Source organism: Peromyscus eremicus, chromosome 8a (assembly GCF_949786415.1).
Source record: "Peromyscus eremicus chromosome 8a, PerEre_H2_v1, whole genome shotgun sequence".
Classification (NCBI taxonomy): Eukaryota; Metazoa; Chordata; class Mammalia; order Rodentia; family Cricetidae; genus Peromyscus; species Peromyscus eremicus.
The window spans coordinates 44,316,777-44,340,006 of NC_081423.1; the positions used below are offsets into that span (position 1 = coordinate 44,316,777).

The window sequence follows — 23,230 nt, forward strand, 5'->3', positions numbered from 1 at the left end:
TTTTTAAAGCAGTCTACATTTTAGATGACTGAGTCCTGACTTACTAAGTCAATCTCTACCTTCTTCTTTGGACTCCGCCCATGACCTGTGCCCTGGGATAGTCCTTACACCGCTCTGGGCCTTGGTTTTCCAATTATTCCCCTGAAGGATTACAGTGAAGCCCCATATGCAGCCTTCAATGTGAACGCAGCAGTGTTCCCTCCATGATGGGTAGAATTTCATGGAAGATACTTCAGAGTGACGCCTGTTTGGCTGGAATCTCCAGCTCGGCCCAAGTTCTCTCTCTCCAAACCCTGCCCCTCTCAGAGAACCACCATAAGAGCCCAATTCCGCATTCTCTGTGATGGCTTCTCTGTGACGGCAGCGGCTCCCTCCTCCCCCGAGGCTGCTAGCTGCTCAAGACCCCGCCTACCATGATGGGACACAAACCCAGCTTGTGGAGGACACATCACCACCCTGCCCCGCACCTACAGGGTATTTAGGCCCCCTCCTTCAGAGTGGCCATGTGATTTCTCTCCTGCCTCATCTCTGGGGGCTGGAGTACCCACCTGGGAGTGCTTTGCCCAAATATACCTGGTCTTTTACTTTTTAATTCGGCTTGATCTGGCTTACTGCGTCAGCGGAGAAACCTAATATTGGAGTACAGAAAACTTACCAACATGAGCCTTCCTTCACAGGACAGATGCAGGTGGACCCTGTGTGGCATAGATGGGCCTCGTGTTCTCAACCAGTCATACAGGGCATATGTGCTGTGGACAACATGTGCATGGAACCAGTGCCACAAAGCAATGGTCACCCTTTAAGTGGCACCTGTCATCCTTTCTGTGTCAGGTCCTAGTGTCCTCATCTCCTGAAGGTAAGGAGTGTTCTCAGCCTCACCAAGCCATGTGGACTTGGTGGTAAGGTGTGGCAGTCCCATGAGAAACTGATCAGTAGATGTAAGAGCCTGGATCTTCAACATCACACATGTCATCCTCAGCCCTGCCTCGTAGGTACACAGAAACACTTGTGTCCCAGAGGAGGGAAGAACCTGTTGACTTCACACTGTGATTCAAAGACAAACAAGAACCTCTCTTGGGATTAGATTTTTTTCCCCACACAGAAAAAACATCCAGAAAAATAGGAGCATGGGGAACAAAGAGAATTCTTCTTGCTTATATAAAAGAACTCTGGAGGGGCCAGAAATGGTGATATACACTGTAATACCAAGAAGGCTGAGGCAGGAGAATTGCAATTCAAGACCAGCCTGGCCTACTTCAGAAGACAACATATATAAAATAAACAGGATTGGAATATGGTTAAAAAGTTACGAGTACTTACTGTTCTTGCAGAGGACTCTGGTTCCATTTCCAGCACCCACACAGTGGCTCACAACTATCTGTAGGCATACACATGGTTCACATACATAAATGCAGTCAAAACTCTATGAACATGTGTTGAGAGCCAGCCCAATCCAAGGCTTTTCAAAGGCCTTGATCAAAGGCCAAAGGGAACCTCGTTCTATGTCCTTGCCCAGGGGCAGACTTGGCATGGCCAATCTAGGACTGAGGGCCAGGACCTCAAAGGAATCGAGGTTTCAGTTTCTGGGAATTTGGCCTCTGCCTGAAGAGACCAGAGTTACCAGTCCCAAGGCTGCTGTGTGCTTGTTCTGTGTGCTCAGCTATGATGTGACACCTTGACTTCCCTGTAAGCATTGTAGCTCAGGTGGAAAGAGACCCTGGCAGTCGGGAGCCAAGGAATACCATAAAGTCACTGTAAGTGTGGCAGCTTATAGTTCTGCTCCAGGAAATGACGGTGGTGGCTCCTCCCCCGGGGCTGCTAGCTGCTCAAGACCCCGCCTACCATGATGGGGCACAAACCCAGTTTGTGGAGGATGAATCACCACCCCACCCCAACAACATCTATTGTTGTTTTGTTTTTTACTCTTTTCGGGGGGGGGGCACCACCCAGTTCCCAAATAAATTACACACAGGGAGGCTTATTCTCGATTATAAATGTCCAGCCTTAGCTTGGATTGTTTCTTGTCAGCTTTCCTTAACTTTAAATTATCCCACCTACCTTTTGCCTCTGGGCTTTTCCCATTCTCTTACTTTTGTAAATCTTACTCTGTGGCTTGCTGTGTAGCTGGCTGGCTGGCCCCTGGGTCCTCCTCCTTCTCTGGCTACTTCTTCTTTTCCTCCAAGATTTCTCCTATTTATTCTCTCTGCCTGCCAGCCCTGTCTATCCTTTCTCCTGCCTTGCTATTGGCTATTTTGTTCTTTATTAGCCCATCAGGTGTTTTAGACAGGCAGAGTAACACAGCTACACAGAGTTAAACAAATGCAACATAAACAAAAGCAATACACCTTAAAATAATTACCTACAACATTCCCCATTGTAACAACTCTGCTCTGGCAGGGCAGAGTTTTTCCAGCTAAGTTGTCACAGTTCTGCTCAGATCCCCCTGGAGTGTAACAACTCTGCTGCACTAGGGGAAGGTTTCCCCAGCAAAAGTGTTACAGTTCTGCTCTGCTCTGCTATGGTTTAGTCCACTCTGGAGAAAGGTCTTCACCCAAACCTCATTCAAGAGATTTATTGGGAACGAGGAATCCAGGAGGATGGCTGCCTCTGCTAGGGTGGAAAAAGGCAGCTCCCAACTGAACAGGTACAGGGCTTATATAGGGCTTGTTAGGGGTGGAATTTTTCCAGCGTGAAGATTTTCAGGGTGGGAATTGGTTGGATTTCAATCCCCGAGCTTGGACAAGCTCAGAGATTGGTTGGATTTCATGCTCAGGGATTGGTTGGTTTTTGTGCTCAGGGATTGGTTGGTTTTCCTGCTGAGTTGGTCAGGGGCAGAGTGTATTTCTTTGGCTCTGGTTTCAGGGCCAAAGTGTGTTTCTTTCACTGGCTCTGGTTTTGGGGCCAGGGTGTGTTTCTTTGGCCCTTTTACCCTGCATTCCCTTTGGTCATCATTGCCTGATTAACCTCCTGCTGACTTTGTCTCATTGTGTGATGGTTTCTGCTGAGTCTGTCCCATTTCTCTCCTGGAAATAGCGTGTAAGCTGCTGTACTTCTTAATAAGCTTGCTTGGCATAGACATAGCTTGTGCAAGACCCCGGGATCCCAAACTTATCTGTCCCCTTGTCTTCTGATCACCTGGTCATCTTTCTCAGGACCTTGTCACCGAAGAATGATCTGCTGGTCTAGATTAAACATAAAACAAAATAATTACATTTAAAACAACAACATCAACAAAAACTAAACAAACATACCTGGGGGCAGCCTCCCACACTGACCCTGGTCAACATCTGAGGTGTCCTAGCTCATCCTCAATCCCATGGGGTTTGTGCATATACCAGGAAGTTCAGTTGGAATGTGGACTTCTTCAGGGCTGTGAAATGAAGACAACACACGTGTAGACGGAAGGACAGCAAGCCAGCTCAGCCTTCAGATACTCTGTGGGCAGTGGAGTTGCCAAGAAGCCACTGCCAAGAGAAACACATCACTAAAACCCAACCCAGGAGGCAAGAGAGTGATCGGCCTGTTTCCTGAGCCAGTTAGGGGATGTCTCTGATGATAAGGAGCATATTCCAGGTGGTAAGGGATGAACACGTGCATAAAACAGTCACTAACACAGTGTGCAGTTACCCTTGCCTTGCTAACATGCTAAAAGCCACAGACTTAAGGTAGCATGATGAGAGCAGACACAGAACATTGTAGGTTGAGCATGTTTGAGCCCCTGATATCAAAAGATCACCCACTGAACACTTGTATAGGCCCAGTGAAGGAGTCCACCTGGTTTAAGCTAGAGAAAAGCAATCTCCATATTATTTTTAAAATTACATTTTATTAATTAACAAACTGCCTCAACTTTCAGCTCCCACAGTTGTCTTTTGACATCTACACACATACCATGGCACGTGTATTGTATAGCGCCCCCCCCACCTCAAATCTCCCTCCTACACACACACACACACACACACACACACACACACACACACACACGTTAAAAATTTGAAAAGTACTGGGAAAACAATTAAAATAAGAACTCTTTATTCTAGGACATAGCAAAGCTATATTTAGTAGAAAAATTAGAGTTAGATTCCTTTTCTATTGGGATAAGAAGGAAAAAATGAAAAGACTGATGTAGTTTTAAGTACCAGAGAGGAGAAAGGAAGCATCAGGGATCAAAACAAAACTGAGGAGCCAGAAAGTTGTCTACATTTACACTCACATTGACATGGAGAACAGCAGCCGCTCTACGCATGAAGCCTGAGCCCTTGATGCCAAACACTTTCCAGGGTAAAGGCAAAGGGTCAAAGCTAACATACGCTCCAAGGCGCGAGAAATGAGACATAAGTACAGATCCAGGAGACATCAAAAAAAACTTAAGGGGAAATACACTCAACGCTCTGGCAACCAGTTTGAAGACTTAGAGGAAACGTTCTCAGCCAAGCCTCTTAAAGGGGGACAGTGAAATCCCTTGGGTGTGTGACCTCAGGTCAGTTCCAGCTTCCCTGTGCCAGGCCCCCGAGTGTATAATGTTCATATCTGAAGATTGAATACGTTAAAACCTGCAATGTGCTCAAAACAGTCCCTGCCATATGCAAAGCCGCAGTCAGGCGAGGTGGTGCTACTAAATGCCATGAGTACAGCAAACGGTCTATTTACAAGAAAGGAACCTGGATTTCCAGTCACTTCGCATATGAGGTAAACTCTTGATGAGTTCAAAATAGACAGTGGAACAGCTAAAATCTTTCAGGAAAGCCAGAGAATTGGAGGAACAATTTAGGGGCAGAGAGGACCCTCCTAACCCAAACTGTAACAACAAAAAAAGTGTGTTTGGCTTTATAAATATTTACCACAGAGGACACCACAAGCTCCCTCACACACGAGAGAGTGAGGCCAGCAGAGGACCCAAAGATGGGAAAGCTACAGACAGATGCAAACTGACAGCATGTGTGAGAACGCCCCACCCAGACTGTCACACAGGACAACATACCCCACCAGCCTGTTGTCAAAGCCACAGACTCTCAGGGTCAGCCTCGGTGGGATGGCATCCGGCAACACCCTGGAGAATTAAAAATGAAAACACTCCCACGAAACTCTTATATAAGCATGAAACCTTCAGTCAGTTCAAGGCCCTTGGTAGAACCTTTGCCTTTGAGAACTGGTCTTGCATGAATTGGATACACAATGTGCATTACACGTGGTTAATACTAATAGAAACGGTGCATTCACATCACTTGGCATTCCTGGAATGATTGTTCTGACACCCCAGAGTGGGAAGTATAGAAAAGTGTGTATGAGAGCACCTCATGGTTTTTGCCTTGTATCAGCTGAGCCATGGAGTTGCCAACGGTGCCCATCAGGTTACCACAAATTTCCAGGGGTGCCCGTCAGGTTACCACAGAGTTGCCAGAGGTGCCTGTCAGGTTACCACCGAGTTCCAGGGGTGCCCATCAGGTTACCACAGAGCTGCCAGGGGTGCACATCATGCTTCTGTTACTGCCGAGGGTAAATCAACTTGTAAAGAGACTTGACTTTGGCTCATGGTCTCCTTCTGAGGCTTCAGCCTTGGTTAGCTGGCCCTGTCGCTTTGAGTCAGTGGCTGAACAGCATGCAGGGAGCATGTGGCGGAAGCAGCTGCTCAGACCATGGTGGCCAGAAAATAGAAGAGAAAGGAAGAAGGGGTGGGCTTGTAATAGCTCCTTCAAGGGCATGTGGACGCCAGGGAAACGCTTTCTTAAGCCACACAGGCATTCCCAGACCATTGCAAAAACAAGACATCCCCCACCAGACTCATTTATTTTTATTTCCTTGTGTATGAATGTTTTGTCTGCATATATATCTGTTTGTCACGTGTGTACCTGGTGCCCGTGGAGGTCAGAAGAAGGCATCAGATTCCCTGGAACTGGACTTAGATACAGTTGTGAGCCACCATGTGGGTGCTGGGAATTGAACCTTGGTCCCCTGCCAGAGGAGCCAGTGTGCTTAACCACTGAGCCATCTCTCCAGCCCCTGAGCCATTTCTCCAGTTCCACTCCTTACAGCTCCCCACGTGTCACATGTTTTCATTTTCTGTGTGTTATGTAAGCACTAGGAGTGGAGGGAGGGGTGGGCAGGAGGGTATTTATGAGACGTTGAGCCAAGTAAGTGTGAAAGCAAGGCTGAGCCAAAACATCTTATCGTGTGTGTGTGTGTGTGTGTGTGTGTGTGTGTGTGTGTGTGTGTGTGTGTATAAAGTCTCGTCTGTGTAGTTCTCGGGGAGAAATAGAGCTTGCTACTTCTTCCTGCTGGAGCAGGTTGCTTTACAGGCAATGAGAGGATGTTCATCGTGTTGGTTATGATCCAAAGGAAGCCCTCCTAATCCCAGAGAAATCACTAGTGCCAACTCAAGTGTGCCCTGGCACGGCTTCCTGGCATGCCAGCTGTGACCTGTAGGGAAGGAGGAGACTCTACAGTTGAGTCTGTGTCAGGCTGTGACTCAGGTAGGCTCTGTTTGGGCTGGGCGGGCATTCCTGCTGCTAGGTGGCAGGTGCCTAACTCACAGTGACTTGCATTTTGCTGCACCCTGCCCAGAAGGCTAGCTTAACCCAGGAAGACCTGACACTGCCCTTTCCAGCCTTCCACAGTGTTTTCTGCCCTGTTGGGCTGGATTTTGACCTGACTTTTGGGAGCCACGCTAGTGGGAAATCCAAGGGATGATGCCGGTTGGGAAGCTCGGTAGCACACTTGGAGCACGCCCCCGCCCCCAATTTTCCTCTCCCCTCTCCCTGCAAATGCACAGCTTCTCCAGCCCAAGGCAGCCTGGCAGCAGATAGTGGGAAGTGAAGAGGCCTCCAGTTCTTCTCTTGTTTCCACAGGCAGTGCAGATCCAAGCAGGAAAGTTCTAGCATAGCCAGCTCTGCTGACTTGTGCAGGGCTGGTGTGGGTTGGCCACCTGTGGGCTCCAGATCTTCATCCCCAGAGTCCATCAACCTCAGATGCAAAAACATTTGAAAATAAATTTTATCAAATATGTACTGTCTTTATTATTTATTTATGTATTTTTTTTTTTTTTTTGAGACATGGTCTTTCTATGTAGCCTTGACTGTCCTGCAATTCACTAGGTAGACCAAGCTGGCCTGGAACTCACAGATATCTACCTGCCTCTGCCTTCCAAGTACTAGGTTCAAAGGCAGGGCCAACAGGCCCGACAGGATTTTATTCTTATCATTGTTCCCTAAGCCATACAGCATATCAACTATTACACAACATCTGTATTAAGCATTACTGTTCTGGGATATTTGATCGCACTGTGACACTCTGAGACTGTTAATAAAGTTAAGCTTGAATCGGCGGTAGAGTCAGCGACTAGATGACTGGAATTAGCCATAGAAAAGCCAGGAATACGGATAGAGAAGATACACAGGAAAGAGAAGGGAGGGAACTGGAGATTTCGAGCTCTTTGATCTGGGAAGTGTAGAGAGGACAGCTGGTCACTCCCTCCCCCAACCCCTCGCTGCTTCTTGGATCTATCAGGTTTTTACCCCAATATTTGACTTCCAAGTTTTTATTGATAATAGAACAATTTAGATAAATGCTTCACATGACAAGTAATCCAGGGATAATTGAAAGTATGCAGGAATCTTTTTTGTAGGTTATGTATAACAGTGTGCCATTTATAAACAAGATGAGCATGTGTGGCTTTAGGTATCAAGTAGGTTCCTGGAACGGATCCTCTGGGGATACACATGAGATGACTGTATTGACTGAATGATTCAAATCAATGTTTCCTCACAGCTCAATCCTGGACATGAAAAGTTGTTGAGCATGCATGCGCACACACAAGCACATATACAGGGGGTCAGGGGGCTTAGTTGTCGACAGGGATCCCACCTGCTGACTGCAGGAATTGGAGGGGACGTAAGAGTGGTAAAGCCCAGACCGGAAGTAATATGGGGCTCTATGCAGCTGTCTCTGCCACCTCATCATCTCCATTCCGGTCCCAACAGTCAGTCTCCTAGTTCAGCACGTTCCACTACTGGTGCCTCAGCTGGAAGCCTCTACGGGAAGGACCCCTAGCTGGCTGGAAGGTGCTGGGGTGGGAGAAGAACACAGGAGAAAGTATCCTTCTCGTCACCACACATCAAGGATACACACCCATAAGCACTGCAACTTCTCTGTTCATATTGATTGGGACCCTTTAGTGAGGTCACCCTGTCAGGTTCCTACCACACAGTGACCCTCCCTGTGCCCTCCACACTGGCCTCTCTGGAGAGATGGTACTGTGTGTAGCCCTCACCTAAGGACAGCATTGATTCTCAAGTGCAGAGCTACTTCACAGATCACAAGCTAGCTTGGAACAGGGAGACAATTGGGCAAGGCCTTGGTTTCCATCTCCAGCACTGCAAAAGAAAAATAAGTAAACAAAAGCTTAAAAGAAAAAATTAAAGTTATGAGAATGTAATTCACACACTGTGGTGGTGTGAATAGGAATGCCCCCCGCCACAGGCCCATCTATTTGAATACTTAGTCATCAAGGAGTGGCACTACTTGAGAAGAGTTAAAAGGTGTAGTAGCCTCATTGGAGTAAGTGTGACCTTTGTTGGAGGAGGTGTGACACTGGGGATGGGCTTTGGGGTTCCAAAAGTCCAAGCCAGGCCCAGCGGCTCTGCCTCTTCCTGCTTTCTGCAGATCTGGATAGAGAACTTTCAGCTCCTTCTCCAGCACCAGGTCTGCCTGTGTGCCGCCATGCTTCCCGACATGATGACAATGGACTAAACCTCTGAAACTGTAAGCAAGCCCCAATTAAATGCTTTCTTTTGTAAGAGTTGCCTTGGTCATGGTGTCTCTTCACAGCAATAGAACAGTGACTAAGACACTCCCCATACAATTCACTTGTTTATAGTATGTAATTCACTTTTTTGAATAATATCACTACCCACTCATCTCTCTCTCTCTTTCTCTCTCTCTCTCTCTCTCTCTCTCTCTCTCTCTCTCTCTCTCTCTGATGTTTTGAGACAATGACTCTGTGTAGGATAGTTTTATGTTAATTTTACATAAGCTAAAGTCATTTGAGAGGAGGGAGCTTCAATTAAGAAAATGCCTCCAGAAGATCAGACTGTAGGCAAGCTTGTACGGCATTTTCTTAATTAGTGATTTATGGGGGAGGGTTCAGCCCTTGTAGGTTTGGGCTAGTAGTCCTGGGCTCTTTAAGAAGACAGGCTGAGCAAGCTATGAGGAGCAAGCCAGTAAACAGCACCCCTCCACGGCCTCTGCATCAGCTCCCGCTGCAGGTTCCTTCCCTGCTTGAGTTCCTGCCCTCACTGCTTTTGATGATGAACTTTTATGTGGAACTGTGAGGAAATAAACCCTTTCCTCCCCATATGACTTTTTGGTCATGGTGTTTCATCACAGCCATAGAAATCCTCACTAAGAAAGACTTTCTATTTCTCTATATAGTACTGGCTGGCCTGGAATTTTCTAGGAAGACAAAGTTGGCCTCAAACTTGCGGTGATTCTCCTGCTTCTGCCCTGAAATGCTGGGATTGCATCATCCTATATGTTTAAGCACATGCCTTTAGCAGTCACCCTCTTTGTCTCTCTGCCCCTCCAGGGTCTGTCAACCACTCATCTCTTTTCCGTCTTTATGAATTTGCTTTTTCTAAGCATTTCCTGTAAGGGAACTATGGGGTATGTGAATTTGTGCATCTGGTTCCTTTTACTTGATGCTGTATTTTAAGGTTCATTTGTGCTGGGGCTCATGTCCATCCTTCATTCCCTTTTGTGGCTGTGTGTTTTTTTCAGGGGTGTGCCACATGCTGTTTGTCTACGTATGGATTGTCATGCATTCGGATGGTCCCCACTTTGGGCTTCAGGAGTAACCATGCTGTGAACTTTCCTGTGCAGGTTGTGTGTGGACACATGTTCTCATTTCTCTTGTGTGTGTCTCAGTAATGGGAGGGTGGGTTACCTGATAACCACATGTGCTGTAAGCAGAAGAGCAGCCACACTGCTTTCCAAAGGGGCTGTACCACTTTACATTCCCCATCACAAGGAAAGGGGCTCCCATCTGTCCACATTCTCACCAACACTTCCCGCTGAACCTTCTTCACTCTGACAAGGATGGCTGCTGAGTCCTTGGCACCAGAGCTTCTCACCCTGTTTGCCTGTGGGGAGACAGCCAGTGTATCTCTGTGTGGACAGAGTACTGCTCTCATTGCTGGGGCTAAGTTCCTAAGAACCTTGAGGGAGGAAGAATGAATTTTGTCTCAGTTATTATTTTGCCTCATGCTTGAGGGAAAGGTGTGGTGGCAGGAATGACGTTGTCTGTGGTCAGGGACGATGGTGTAGTCACACGCAGTTAGACCTGGAAGAAGGGAGCTAGACAGGACCAGAGGTGAGTACAGCCTGCAAAGGGTTGTCCCTAGAGGCCTACATCTGCCAGACAAGCCCCAGGTCCTAAAACGTCCGTGATCTCCCCAAAGTATGATGGAGACCAAATATTCAAACATGTGAGACCGTGAGGGATGTTTCACACTCAAACTGTAACAGCAGGCCCAGAAGGGGAGCCACTGCATTCCACTAATCTGGAAAACTGTGGGTCCCTTACCCATGAAGCTAGGGGAGGAGCCATGCCAAGGTGGTTGCCTGCTCAGCTATGGCCTGGTATGGGGCCCTGCCAACACCAGCCTCTGCGGTGGCTTGTCTGGGCTGGCAGCTCCTGATGTACTTGTGGTCTTCCCTTAAACAAGCAGTAGCTGAGTTTCCACTTACCTGGGTGCCTGCCAAGCCACTGTGCTTGTCCCACTGTATATGGGTGGCTAGAGTTAGGAGTGGTCTCAGTCTCATACATACTCTCTGCCTCTCTTGGACCACCAGAGATGCTTTCCTGTCTGCCTTGAAGCATCAAGTGTCTGTGGGGTGCCTTAGGATCTCATCACAGGTCTTACTTACTTGTTCTGATTCCATTTCTAACTCATGGCTGATGCCTATATAGACAGATGGTCCTCCATGTAGGGCAGGCTAACAAACCAACATAAGCTGAAACTACCATGTCAGATCTGAGCGGTGTAACCCAGGGATTGATGTTTGCCATGAGAGGTAGCCAGGGGTTAAGGCTTCAGGAACTCAAAGATCGGATTTTCTCCCAGAGAGCAACAAAAGGGCACCAATTAACGTCAAATGGGAGGAGAGACATTCAAGCCTTCACCTACAGAAGTCCATCTAGCATGGTTGGATGGGTTGTCATGGGAAGTGAGAGCGAGCAGGAAGAGCAGGATGGTGGTGGCCCAGGAGCCAGAACAGGCTAGCCCAAGCTGGAACCAGGTGTCAAGAATGGATTATCAGGGCTTGTAAACATTAACACTGAAGAGCAGGAGTTATACCCCAAGTTACCCCAGAACTAAGCAGGAGTTATACCCCAAGTTATCCCAGAACGGAAACATTCTTCTCTATAATGCTAGATATTAGGCAGGTGCTCTACCACTGAGCCACACTCCAGCCCTGAGACGAAATTTTTAACCAAAAAGATGAAACAACCCTGGAGACTTTGTTCTTCATCAATTTAAATGGCTCCGAGATGACCTGACCTATGCCAGACCATGCAAGGTCCCACTGCCATTGCTCACAACAGAAGCAAAAGCAATGACCAGATGTGTCTGCCTGACAAGCCACTTGCTGTCCCCTATCCCATGGCGTAATCTAGTCCACAGGGCTCTGGGCCTTGGAGTGTGGTCCCTCTCCTCACCTCCTCACAGCCACAGACACATCACACTCTATCAGTGACAGTCTTCAGAAGACACACTATTCTGCCTCCTACACTTTGCCTTGGCCTGCTCTTCCTGTCTGAAAACCCCTCCCCACCCAGGGGTGTCCCTCATCTCAGCATCCTAGGCACACTCCCATCACTATTTCATATTATTTTGAAATATTTTCTTTATTTCACCGTTCAACAGATGTTCACTAAGCATCCACTTCGTGGCTTTCCAGCGGTTAGTGGATCCAGTTCTGTCTGGTGAGGGAGGGCCAGAGAGTGAGACAGGTGGCAGTCAGCATAGGAGCTGCTGTGTGCCAATTAACAACCAGAGTATGTTTTCAGCAGGCAATTTTGCCTCTGTGTGGACATCACAAAACACACTTAACAGACAAAGCTGGTGTAGACCTACTACATGACTTAGCCACTGCTCCCAGGGCCTTCCTGAACAAAACAGCACAAAATTAGGTCAAAAAGAGGAAATGATGTAGGAACTGTAATATGCTTGGGGCAACTGCTGGCCTCACATGGCCCACATTTTACCTCTCCCTTTCCTTTTCTTGTTATGATTTAGGGGAAGGCACTTGGAAATAACGATAAAGTGTATGGAAAATACAAAACCCATTAACGGTCGTTGGTTAGCAATCAGGTATTAGGGACTGTAATGTATGTGTTATGATTTGCTACAGCTGCTGCTATGGCACGAAGCCACCAGACAATAGGAATTTTCAACTCCATCATAATCTTATTACCCATAACTGTAGACAGAGCATGCCTGGAGGAAAAGCTTGAAGAGGTCACAGCGGTGCTATTTGATATGACGTTGGAGCAGAGCCATGGAGTGTGCAGATCCGGGGGAGAGCAAGAACACAGCTTTTGTGGTTCATAGCCATGGTGGGGACCTGTTTTCCTCCGAGAGAACAGCAGATGGGTAAGGGGACAAGGGGGCTGGGTAGCAAGGGGCACCGAGAAGGCCTGGTGACAGGGCAGGCATGGGGTGTGGCTAACAATGGTGGCCCCTGCAAACCTACACCGCACAGTGTGGCGCAGACCAGGGGGCTCAGAGAACACTGCTTAAAACACAGAGGAAGGGGCGTCCAGCTTCTGTCCTCCCTGAGTGATCACAGAGAGGAAATTTCTGGTAGTTCTGGTGGGCCCTGGCCACATTCTCCACTAATCTTCAAGAGAACAGATCCACCTACTATTGGGGACGGCTGTGGAAATCTCCAATCAGCATGCTATGAGTCTGTGCCTCAGCGGGACCCTAGTCCCTTGCATACGGCAGTGACAGAGTGGCATGTGAATTTTTGACGTGCGTTTTCTGGGTGCTGTGTGTACACTGCAGGACTGTAGCTCGCCCGCTGTAGACCTTACATAACAGGGGACTCATGGAGCAGCATCTGGCAAAAGAGTATGCCGTGCTGAATCACTCAATGGCCCCCACGCCCAGGGCAAACACGGGCTTCTTTCAAGGGCTGGCTAAGAGCCCACACAAACTTTCACAGGCCCATCTTGCCGTTCAGAACAGAACGAAACAGACAGCCCGAGACTTAATCTTCCAAACTTCTATGGAGGAAAGGTCCGGATTAAGCTGCACCCACATTTGAATATTGTTTTAGCTCATCACGCAAACTTCCTGGGCAAGGACCCGAGAGACCAAGTGGGCGGGAAGGAGGGTCCTTAAATGTGTCCTCTCTTGGATCTTGCTCATTCCAGGAGTCCTAGCTGCTGGAGGAGGCTGTGCAGAAGGTAATCTTTCCCCATTCTCTTTACTTTGTCTTTAGGTGCGAGCATGTAAGTACAGCCTGCTTGAAAGGGTCTTGAGAGTCCGAGGCTTTCATCCATTCTGAGGACAACTGGTCCAGACCCTGCCAGGCCAGCGCTTCCTGATTGGGTGCATTGAATGCCCAGCACCAGATCTCTGGAGCTCTGTCATCTGCAACACTGGACCAAGAAAGTCCCAGAGACCCACCAAACACAGGAACAGAGGTGGCTTCTTGGGGAGAGATCTTGGTGTGCACAGTCAAGCTTCTCTACTCCCTAGAAAAGGCATCGGGGCTGTGTAGCTGAGTACACGTACCTTGGAGAGAGACGCTTGTGAGTTCAAAGCCTGGCTTCAGTGCCTGTCACCTGTGCGGGAAGAGTTGGCATGTTGAATGGTTTTCAGTCTTACCCTCCTGATCTGTGCAACATACGCATAACTGACCTTTCTTTCTGAGCACTATTATGGTGTAGTTAAAAATCAATCTCTCTCTCCCTTTTTCTCTCTGTCTCTCTGTCTCTGTCTCTATCTCTGTCTTTGTCTCTGTCTCTGTCTCTCCCTGTCTCTTTCTGTCTCTCTCTGTCTCTGTCTCTGTCTCTCTCTCTCTCTGTGTGTCTCTGTGTCTGTCTGTGTCTGTGTCTGTGTCTCTGTCTCTCTCTCTCTGTCTCTCTCTCTCTCTCTTGTGTGTGTGTGTGTGTGCGTGTGTGTGTGTGTGTGTGTGTGTGTGTGTGTGATGTGACATGTGTGTGGGTCAGTAGACAGCTCTGGTTGTCAGTCCCCACCTTCTACCTTGGTCAAGGCAGGGTCTACTCTCTTTTGTTGACTACTATCCAGGTCCACCACGACAGCCGGCCTCTGAGGTTCTAGGGGTTTTCCTGTCTCTGTCTCCCATCCTCCAGCAGGGGTTGTGAGGTTTCAGAAATGTGCTATCACATCTGGCTTTTTATGGGTTCTTGGCATCCAAACTCAGGTCCTTATGCTTTCAAAGCAACTGCTTTACCCACCAAGGCATCTCACCAGCTCTACTATGGAGGTTTTATGAGAACTGAGCGGGGAGCGGAATATGTCTAGAAGGCAGGTATAACCTGCAAGGTGGGCTGGTTCTGAGAGAGGAAACACAGTTTGTGTCCCATTCAGGTGCCAGGTGTAGCATCAAATGTGTTTCCACCCATCCTTCAGTAACTCTGTGAACAGCACTGTGGTTCACTGGCTCACAGAGGAGGCACAGGGACCTAGCTTCTTCAAAACCATTAATTTTGGGAGATGACATTGAGGGGTGAGCTCAGACCAGTCCTGTTCACATGAGGCTCTTCCCCTCGTGGGCCCCCTACCTTGGTGATTTGTGATTGAGGCTGTGTGACTCTGGTTAGACCACAAGGGTGGGAAGGGAAGTGTAACCTTGCTGCAGGGTTGCATGGATGAAGCTGTGGCCAGAGGAAGGACCTGGCCCACAGGCTGGCCAGATCAAGACTTCCAATGATGGAATTGCCCTGGTGGATCATAAGGAATGGGGCATGGCATGTCCAGATTTGAAGCCTGGATGCCAACGGGGTGCCTCTCCCCAGGGTGGGAAGTCTAAGGTTTGACACCTATGGATGAGGGAGGTGGGGGAAGGAATCTGAATACAGAATCAGGCATGTTCAGGCATCCATGTCTAACATCATCAAATATTATAGTTATGTAATATTATATGGGGGATGGGCTTGGGTGGGGGAACTTGCTGTGTTTCTGTACAATGGAATAACTTCTTCCACACTCCAGTGTTCAATGTTATACAGTGCTGGGCCGAATATCTCTGGAAGGACTGTGAAGGATTGGCACCAGTGGGCCTCTGTGCGGCACAAATGATAGTTTCTTGGGAAGAGAAGGGGAAGTGTTTTTATCTGTTCCCTCTTTGTTCAGTTTCGTACCATGACCGTGTATTCTCCACTCAAAGATGCGACAAACATTCGGGAAAACGAGGTCATTGCAAAATGTCACACGCCGTGAAAAATGAAAAATGAAAAGCAACAGCGCATGGTGGGGGTGTGGTTCAGTGGTAGGGACACGGGCCCTGGGAGAGGGAGAGAGAGGGAAGGAGGGGGGGGCAGGGAGAGGGAGAGAAAAGAAGGAGGGGGTAGAGAGAGAGAGCTCACCGGTTATTTTACTCCCTCCATGGTTCCCCCCCTCACACTGGGGTACCCTCACATTTCTTTAACTCACACATGCACACTACACCTGTTGTTTGGGTGACATGTTTCTTTCTTCCCCAGGACACATGTGTGGCAGGCAGGGCCTTGGTGAATGTGCTTGATAGTTCTCTGTCTTATTTCTAAATAATCCACTATACCATGCCACTGGGTTCATTTAAACCGCCTCAGGCTGCGGTGCTAGGCTGTCCCCAGGATGTCTGGCACATGCTAACAGTAAGCACTTTCTTGTTGCTCCCTAAGGAGCTGCAGTTACTAGAAACTCCTACTCAGACCTCCAGGGCTGCAAATACTTACTTTAAAAAAATTTTAATTATGTATTTTTCAATGTAAAGGTTTATTTTTATTATTTTTAATTATGTGCATGTGTGTGTATCTCTGCGTGTATGTATGTGTGTGGTGTGGTGTGTGTGTGCATGTGTGTGTGGTGTGTGGTGTGTGTGTGTGTGCGTGCATGTGAGTGCAAGTACCTACAAAGGCATGGGATCCTCCTGGAGCTGGAGTTACAGGCGAGGGGCTGGAAAGGCAATGTGAGTCTTTGGATGAGAAGTGCATGCTCTTAACCACTGGGCCATTTCCCAACCCCTACAAATACTTTCAAGAGGCTTCTGCTGGATATGGTCAAGTCCGTGTTGTATACCCCTCCCTGCTCCCCTCCAAGAATCACCCCAGTTTGCCAGCTTCTTCATTGTACTGGAAGCAGAAATCACTTCTGCAATTTTGCATAAGAACCTGAGAGCCTGAAAGACCTTTGTTGGCACTGGCCTGTGTCACACTGGTGTGGACGCATTGGTCTAAGCCTCGCTCAGCTTAGCCAGATAACCAGCACATTCGAGCACATTGGTGTAGCCAGCAAGGGTGTGTGGGAATTTTGGTGCTAGTTTTCCTTTAATTGGCTTGGGAGTGGAATCATGGTCTGTATGCATCCAGCCTAATCCAAAAAGGTCGTTGCAAGGCTCCTCGAGTGTTTACAGGGAAGGAAGCCGTCCCATTTTGCAAGTGGGTCAGACCGGAAAATTGCCAAGAAGGGGTCCCCCCTTCCACCTTATGGCAAATTCTGTATAGGGTGGGTGTGGCTCACTGTGGATTAGTGTCATCCAACCTGGGATGTCTAAAGACATCAGAAGGCCCAGCCATTTTAGCCAGAAAAAAAGAGACTTTCCAGCAGGAATGCATTTTCCAGTCTCTAGGAGAGGTCTTTATCCAAATAAAATTAACGTAGTGGTGGGAGCATTGAGGGGTGAGCCAATGCCAGGGTGCTGGTGCCAAAGCACAGCCTGGAGCCGAGGATGTGGCCATCCTCCTTCCTCTGCTACAAAATGCTCCCTGTCTTCAGGTACAATGAGCAAGATCGGTGACGTCGTGAACCGGGCTCATGAGGCCTTTAACTCAGGCCGGACTCGCCCGCTGCAGTTCCGAATCCAGCAACTGGAGGCGCTGCGGCGCATGATCACCGAGCACCTACCAGAGATCACCGCTGCGCTGGCGACCGATCTGCACAAGGTGCGGCATCCCGGGGTGGGCTTGGGGGGCCGGCTACAAAAAGGGACTAGCAGAGATACAACAGGCACAGGGACAGTCGCGCCTTGAGTGTAGGGCATCCGTTGCCCGCCGCCCAGCACTTCACCGAGGACTGCACTGCTCCCCAAACATTGCGCCTGCAGCGGCAGTGTTATAGAGGGGAAAGTGAGTCTCGGAAAGGATTGGCAAAGCTGGCAGGGTCGCCCTCTCCTTCCACCACCTTCGGACAGGGTTTTCTTCCCTCCACCTGTCGCTTTCCCCCTATGGTCTGGCTTCTTCATCGACTACATTCAAGTACACCCCCCCCCCCATACACACACACACACACCGCACACCTGCCTTATCCCTCTGCTGGCCCCTCCCTGGTCTATCTGGTTCCGCACATCCAAGACCAGCAAGGCCGCTTTCCAGAGGGACCCGGCTCCGCGTGGTTTCTTCCTTCCTTTTTGTTCCCTGGGGTTGCTCTAAGCAAAGCCAGGAACCTCCAAATCCACAAGCCTTTCACCTTGAGGACAGGACTCAACTTGAGACTGCTTCCACCTTCCGTGTGGTGTGGTGCCCACCCTCTGCCCGGTCAGAGCTCGCTCACCTAAGGCTTCACACCTTAAAGCAAGATGGAGAAAACTCATTCTCTTGACTTCCCCAAATTCAGGAAAGAGATACATATTCGCCACCTGTGCTCCCTCTTTCTTGTGCCCCGACCATTCCAGGAGGTTCTGGCGTCCCCAGCAGTCTCAGTTCCTGCCTCTCTCTGCGGTAGTTCTGGCATTTTGCCTGCCACTCTGGGCACATCTTCCCCAGGTGGGGGTTGTACCCATGTCTACTCAACACTGTGGTCTCCCAAGCTCTTTCTCAGGTTCAGGTCTCAGTGTGGTCTGTCAGCCTTCCAGACAACACATTTTCTCCCTCACCAATGACCCTCAAACCCGCTCCTCTGGTCAGCCCTGGTTTTATTCATCCTTTTATCAGTTCTGGGTCCTGGGGCGCCCCCAGACACCTCACACGGAGCCCATCCTCTCAACCTTGGGAAGGAGGGGCCTTTCAGACCTACTACCCTAATGGCCATTCTTCAGCTCTGTGCCTACTCTGTATCCCACCCCCCTGTTATGGACCCCATGTTGAACAGCCAACTCATCAAGGCAGCAGAGCCTTGGCTCTGGGGCCTCAAGTTCACATTGGAGCCTCTCCCTAGAATGAATGGACCGCCTACAATGAGGAGGTAGCGCATGTGCTGGAGGAGATTGACACCACAATCAAGAAACTCCCAGAGTGGGCTGTGGATGAGCCCGTGGAAAAGACTCACCAGACCCAGCAGGATGAATCCTACATCCACTCGGAGCCCCTGGGTGTGGTCCTTGTCATAGGTGCTTGGAACTACCCCTTCAACCTTACCATCCAGCCCATGGTGGGTGCCATAGCCGCAGGTATGAGGGCTCCATTCCGGAGGGACTGTTAGAGGAGGTTGTGGTGACCAAACCATGTAGCTAGGCCGCCAGGGTGGCATCTCCATATACCTGTAGGGTGGAGGTGGGGGTGGGGGGTGAGGGTAAGGACTCTCCACTAATACGTGACAGGAGGGGCCAGAGCTGCTCTCTCCTCCAGCCTGGGTATCTCTGCGTGTGTCCTTTCTTCTCTCCAGTCTCCCAGCTCTGTTGGGGGCGGGGGGTGCCACTCGGAAAGTGTGAGCCAGTGTGTGTACCTAGAGCAGATGCTCATGTGTGTACCTGTGTGTGCTCCTGCACTGTGTTCCTATGTGTGTACCCGGGTTTCTCAGCATACGCCTGTGTGCACTCACAGCACGCTCTCGTGCCTAGCCCCTCCCACTGCCTCCCAAAGGTACAGATGACGTAACGGAGTCTCTAGGCCTGGTCACTGGGTGGGACGAGCCTTTGAGGAGGTCTCCTGAGAGTGACCCTGACTTTGTATTTTGCAGGAAATGCAGTGGTCCTCAAGCCCTCAGAAGTGAGTGAGACCATGGCAGACACGCTAGCCACAATGGTCCCTCAGTACCTGGATAAGGTGAGGCGCCCTCTAGAGTTCAAGAATGACTATGACGGAGGGTCAGGTCTTAAGGCTTGGGAGACAGTGGGTTATTATAGCAGGTGGGAGGAGACCGGCTCCCAACGACAGGGTAGAGGGAGCCCTTGAGCTAGGAGAATGACTTAACCTGCTAGGGTACCCAGGTAAGTCCAGAGCTGAAGGGCTGAGAAGCTGCCAGTCCCCTAGTGCCCACGCTGTGTGTGGAGTGAGGAAAGGCTTGGTTTTGCTGAACCTCCTCTGTCTCTGGAAGGAGCTGTACCCAGTGGTCAACGGGGGTGTCCCCGAGACCACGGAGTTGCTTAAAAAGAGATTTGACCACATCATGTACACTGGGAGCACAGCTGTGGGGAAGATTGTTATGGCCGCCGCCGCCAAGCACCTGACCCCCGTCACCCTGGAGCTTGGAGGAAAGAGCCCTTGCTACGTGGACAAGGACTGTGACCTAGATGTGGCCTGCCGGTGAGGAGGCTTGGGCTTGGGATCCTATCTACCTTTCAACACATGATGGTACCAAGCTTGATGACTGTACCGAGTAAGAAAGATGGTCCCCGCCCCAGGGAGCCTATAGTTTTGGAATGGGAGAAGTTGAAGGGGGGACACCACTCACAGAAGTTTTCCTAGAGGGGACCTCCCGAGAGAGCACTGATTCTGTGGGCATCACTAGGGGTGATGCTCCAAGTAGATGCTTCGAGGAAAGCAAGCGTGGGGTACTCAGGGTTTGGAGATCTTTACCAAGCCCCATTGCCCCTCTGCAGGAGATCCCATCTGAGATCCGGAGAGCACAACCAGGAAAGCAGGGCCACTTTCTCACAGCCCAGGATGGTTCTCACATCCGTACTAGTTAGGCCTCTGGCCATTTCTGTACCCCATATATAAGGATGTATGTAGAGGTGTCGCCTGGCTACGCAAGGCTCCGAGAATGTGATCAAAGTCACAGAGCACCCACCCCAGATATCCTCAGAATTCCCTCACTGACACCCATGACATTAAGCACTCTGGTTGCAGGAACCACTGTGGGGTGTGTGTGTGTGTGTGTGTGTGTGTGTGTGTGTGTGTGTGTTGGGTGGGCTGATCCATGTGTCTGCAAGTAAGCTGTTGCTTAGGAGAACCCACCGTGGCAGCACCCAGCCCATGGGCTGTCCTCCATCACTCAGCCTTCAGTACCTTGGCCCTGAGCGTGTGGATGTTCTCAAGGGAACTCCCATGATTAACAGACTGTAATTTCACAGGCGTATTGCCTGGGGAAAATTCATGAACAGCGGTCAGACCTGTGTGGCCCCAGACTACATCCTCTGCGACCCCTCCATCCAGAACCAAATCGTGGAGAAGCTAAAAAAGTCAGTGAAAGTGAGTATGACCTGAGATGGGAATAGGGAGCTGTAAGGCCGAGGGGGTGTGTTTTGCCTCAATCAACTTCTAGGACTTTGAGAAATACTAGGTGCTTTTCTTCTACTCACGAAAGAAATAATGTGCTCACACTGCAGACAATTGGGAAGGGTACAAATTGGGAAAAAACTCTACTCAGATTCCCACCACCCAAAGGCAGTCACTTCCTAGAGGCTGGGAAATCACGGCCATGACAGGGCCACGTCTTCCTTGAGACCTCATCTCTTCTCAGGATTTCTATGGGGAAAATGTTAAGGAGTCCCGTGATTATGGGAGAATCATCAATGACCGTCACTTCCAGCGGGTCATAGGCCTGATTGAGGGCCAGAAAGTAGCCCATGGAGGCACCTGGGATGCAGCTTCGCGATACATAGGTATTTGTTCTGCCATTAAGAATGCTGCCTGTTTGTCTGGACTGCCAGGGTCTACCGCAAGTGTATAGAAAGTGGGCACAGATACCCAGCAAGCAGGTTTTTCCAAGTGGGCCTGCAGAAAGCTTTGGGGCCCTTTGAAGAGTCGTGCTCAGTATCTGCCTTCTCTACAGCCCCAGAAACCTCTCCCACAAGGCAAAGACAAGGGCTTTACTTCCATCTCCAATCTGTGCAAGGGAGCAGTAATGGAGACAGCAGAGGCCCCAAGAGTTCAAGGCAGGCCAGGCTGGGAGGAGCTCCCAGTGTCCTGGCTAGGGCAACATCAGTTGGAGGCCCTTTGGTCTCCAGTTTTCAAGGAGGCAGGAGAGTTCTGGTATGGACACATGGGGCCAGCAGATGTAATGGCTGTCCCTTCAATGTTTAGATCTTGCTCCCCCATGCAGGATAATCTATAGATGTTTCCATGGTCTGTCATGACGGAGTCTAGGACATGGGGGTTAAGGGGAGGTGGGCATGAGAAGATCACTTCAGGTCTTGTCTTCACCCCACATAAGCTTGGCAGCTTCATTTGCCAAAGAACGGAAGCAGGAACTAGATGTTGGCACTGGCATGTGTGTGTATGTGTGTGTGTCGGGGACTGGGGGGTGGATCAGCACAAACAGACTCTAGCTCACTTCCTGCCTCAGCTCCCACCATTCTCGTGGACGTGGACCCCCAGTCCCAGGTGATGCAGGAGGAGATCTTTGGGCCAGTGATGCCCATCGTGTGTGTTCGAAGCTTGGAGGAGGCCATTAAATTTATCAACCAGCGTGAGAAGCCCCTGGCACTCTACGTGTTCTCCAACAACAACAAGGTGGGCCTAGGTGTCCCCTTCCCAGCTTCCTGGCCTCTCAGACATAGCACTCACATGCAAGGGGACCCCAGGATCCACAGGCCTGGATTCAAGTTTGCAGTTTCCTCATTCATTACACGTGTGACCTTGAGCAGATCTCTCAACCTGTCTGGAGCCTCCTTGGCCTTATCTCTAAGATCAGGACGGTTGCTCTTCCTAGAGCTGTGGAGGAGGTGGTCATTGCCACAGGGTTGTGAATCCCTGCTGTTTCCCCATACAGTGCTGAGGGTCATGTGGTATTTGCAGAGGGTTGGAGTTGCTGCAGGGCCTGAGGATGTCAGAGCTGGTGACTGGGGCTCTGCTTTCATAAGTCTCTATTCTTGAGGCTCCAAGATACGATCAGAAAGGGTGGGGAGAATGCAGGAGTGCAAGGTGGCTGCCTGGGTTTTTACACAGGTGATCAAGAAAATGATTGCAGAGACATCAAGTGGTGGAGTGTCAGCCAATGATGTCATTGTCCACATCACGGTGCCCACTTTGCCCTTTGGGGGTGTGGGTAAGTCTGGTGCTGGGATCCTAGTCCTGATCACTGGTTACTCTGGCCTTTCACAGGGTTCCCAAGCCTGGGGCCATAAAGCCATTTAGTGGCATGGCTGGGATAAGACTCTTTCTGAGCACTCTTCTGCCTGGCCTAGGTGCCTAGGGGACACTATGGTTTGGCTGTGGCCTCCCCCCACCCCCCCCATCCCGAGAGGCTCAGAAAAAGGAGTTCACGAGGGTTGTGGGTACAAGATAGGCTGGAATCCTGGCCCTGAACAGGCCTCTCATTTAGGGCACAGTGGCATGGGGTCCTACCATGGCAAGAAGAGCTTTGAGACCTTCTCCCACCGCCGTTCTTGCCTGCTGAGGTCTCTACTGAATGAAGAAACCCACAAGGGCAGATACCCACCAAGCCCAGCCAAGGTGAGAGGCGAGGCCCTGGGGCATTGGAGAATGTGGACTGCACAGGGCAAGAGCAGGAGCCTTGGGTCTCATGTCCTCTCCCTGTCCTCACAGATGCCCCGGCACTAAGAGGACTGCTGCCCCTGACTCATTTTTGCTGGCTGTCCTGTCCTTGGAGAATTGCCCTTGGAGCCTCGTCCTGGTTTCTCACCCACCTGCTGCCCTGTGCATGCGCTCAACTCCCAGATGGCTCACCTCACCCCTCCACATTCTGCTCTTTGCTGGACACAGAGATCAATAAAGCCTTCTGAAGGAAAGTCATGCTTGCAGTACTTCTTTTTATACTTTGATATCAAGTCCTTCAAGGTTTGGTCACCCTGACAAGCCTATAAAGAAAGCTCTCTCCTCCAACATTAGCTCACGGGAGGTAGGAGGCCATGGTTTGGGGATGACATTTATCTTCCCCAT

The 23,230-nt window shown here is 49.8% G+C and overlaps 1 protein-coding gene across 1 annotated transcript; it reads left to right on the forward strand.

Moving 5' to 3' along the window:
- The first annotated feature begins 17,011 nt into the window (after positions 1-17,011).
- On the forward strand, positions 17,012-22,891 carry Aldh3a1 (aldehyde dehydrogenase 3 family member A1). Its single transcript, XM_059270650.1, has 10 exons — positions 17,012-17,173; positions 18,384-18,615; positions 19,125-19,210; positions 19,482-19,690; positions 20,461-20,578; positions 20,850-20,991; positions 21,675-21,841; positions 22,277-22,376; positions 22,653-22,783; positions 22,877-22,891. Exons 1-10 carry the CDS (start codon positions 17,012-17,014, stop codon positions 22,889-22,891), a joined length of 1,362 nt encoding a protein of 453 aa, XP_059126633.1.
- Positions 22,892-23,230: the final 339 nt, after the last annotated feature.

Excerpts from the sequence above, each read along its gene's own strand:
- Aldh3a1 (XM_059270650.1), top strand. The coding sequence starts at position 17,012 with ATGAGCAAGATCGGTGACGTCGTGAACCGGGCTCATGAGGCCTTTAAC. Across the intron at positions 17,174-18,383 it reads TGGCGACCGATCTGCACAAG|AATGAATGGACCGCCTACAA; the intron begins GTGCGGCATCCC and ends GCCTCTCCCTAG. Across the intron at positions 19,211-19,481 it reads TCCCTCAGTACCTGGATAAG|GAGCTGTACCCAGTGGTCAA; the intron begins GTGAGGCGCCCT and ends TGTCTCTGGAAG.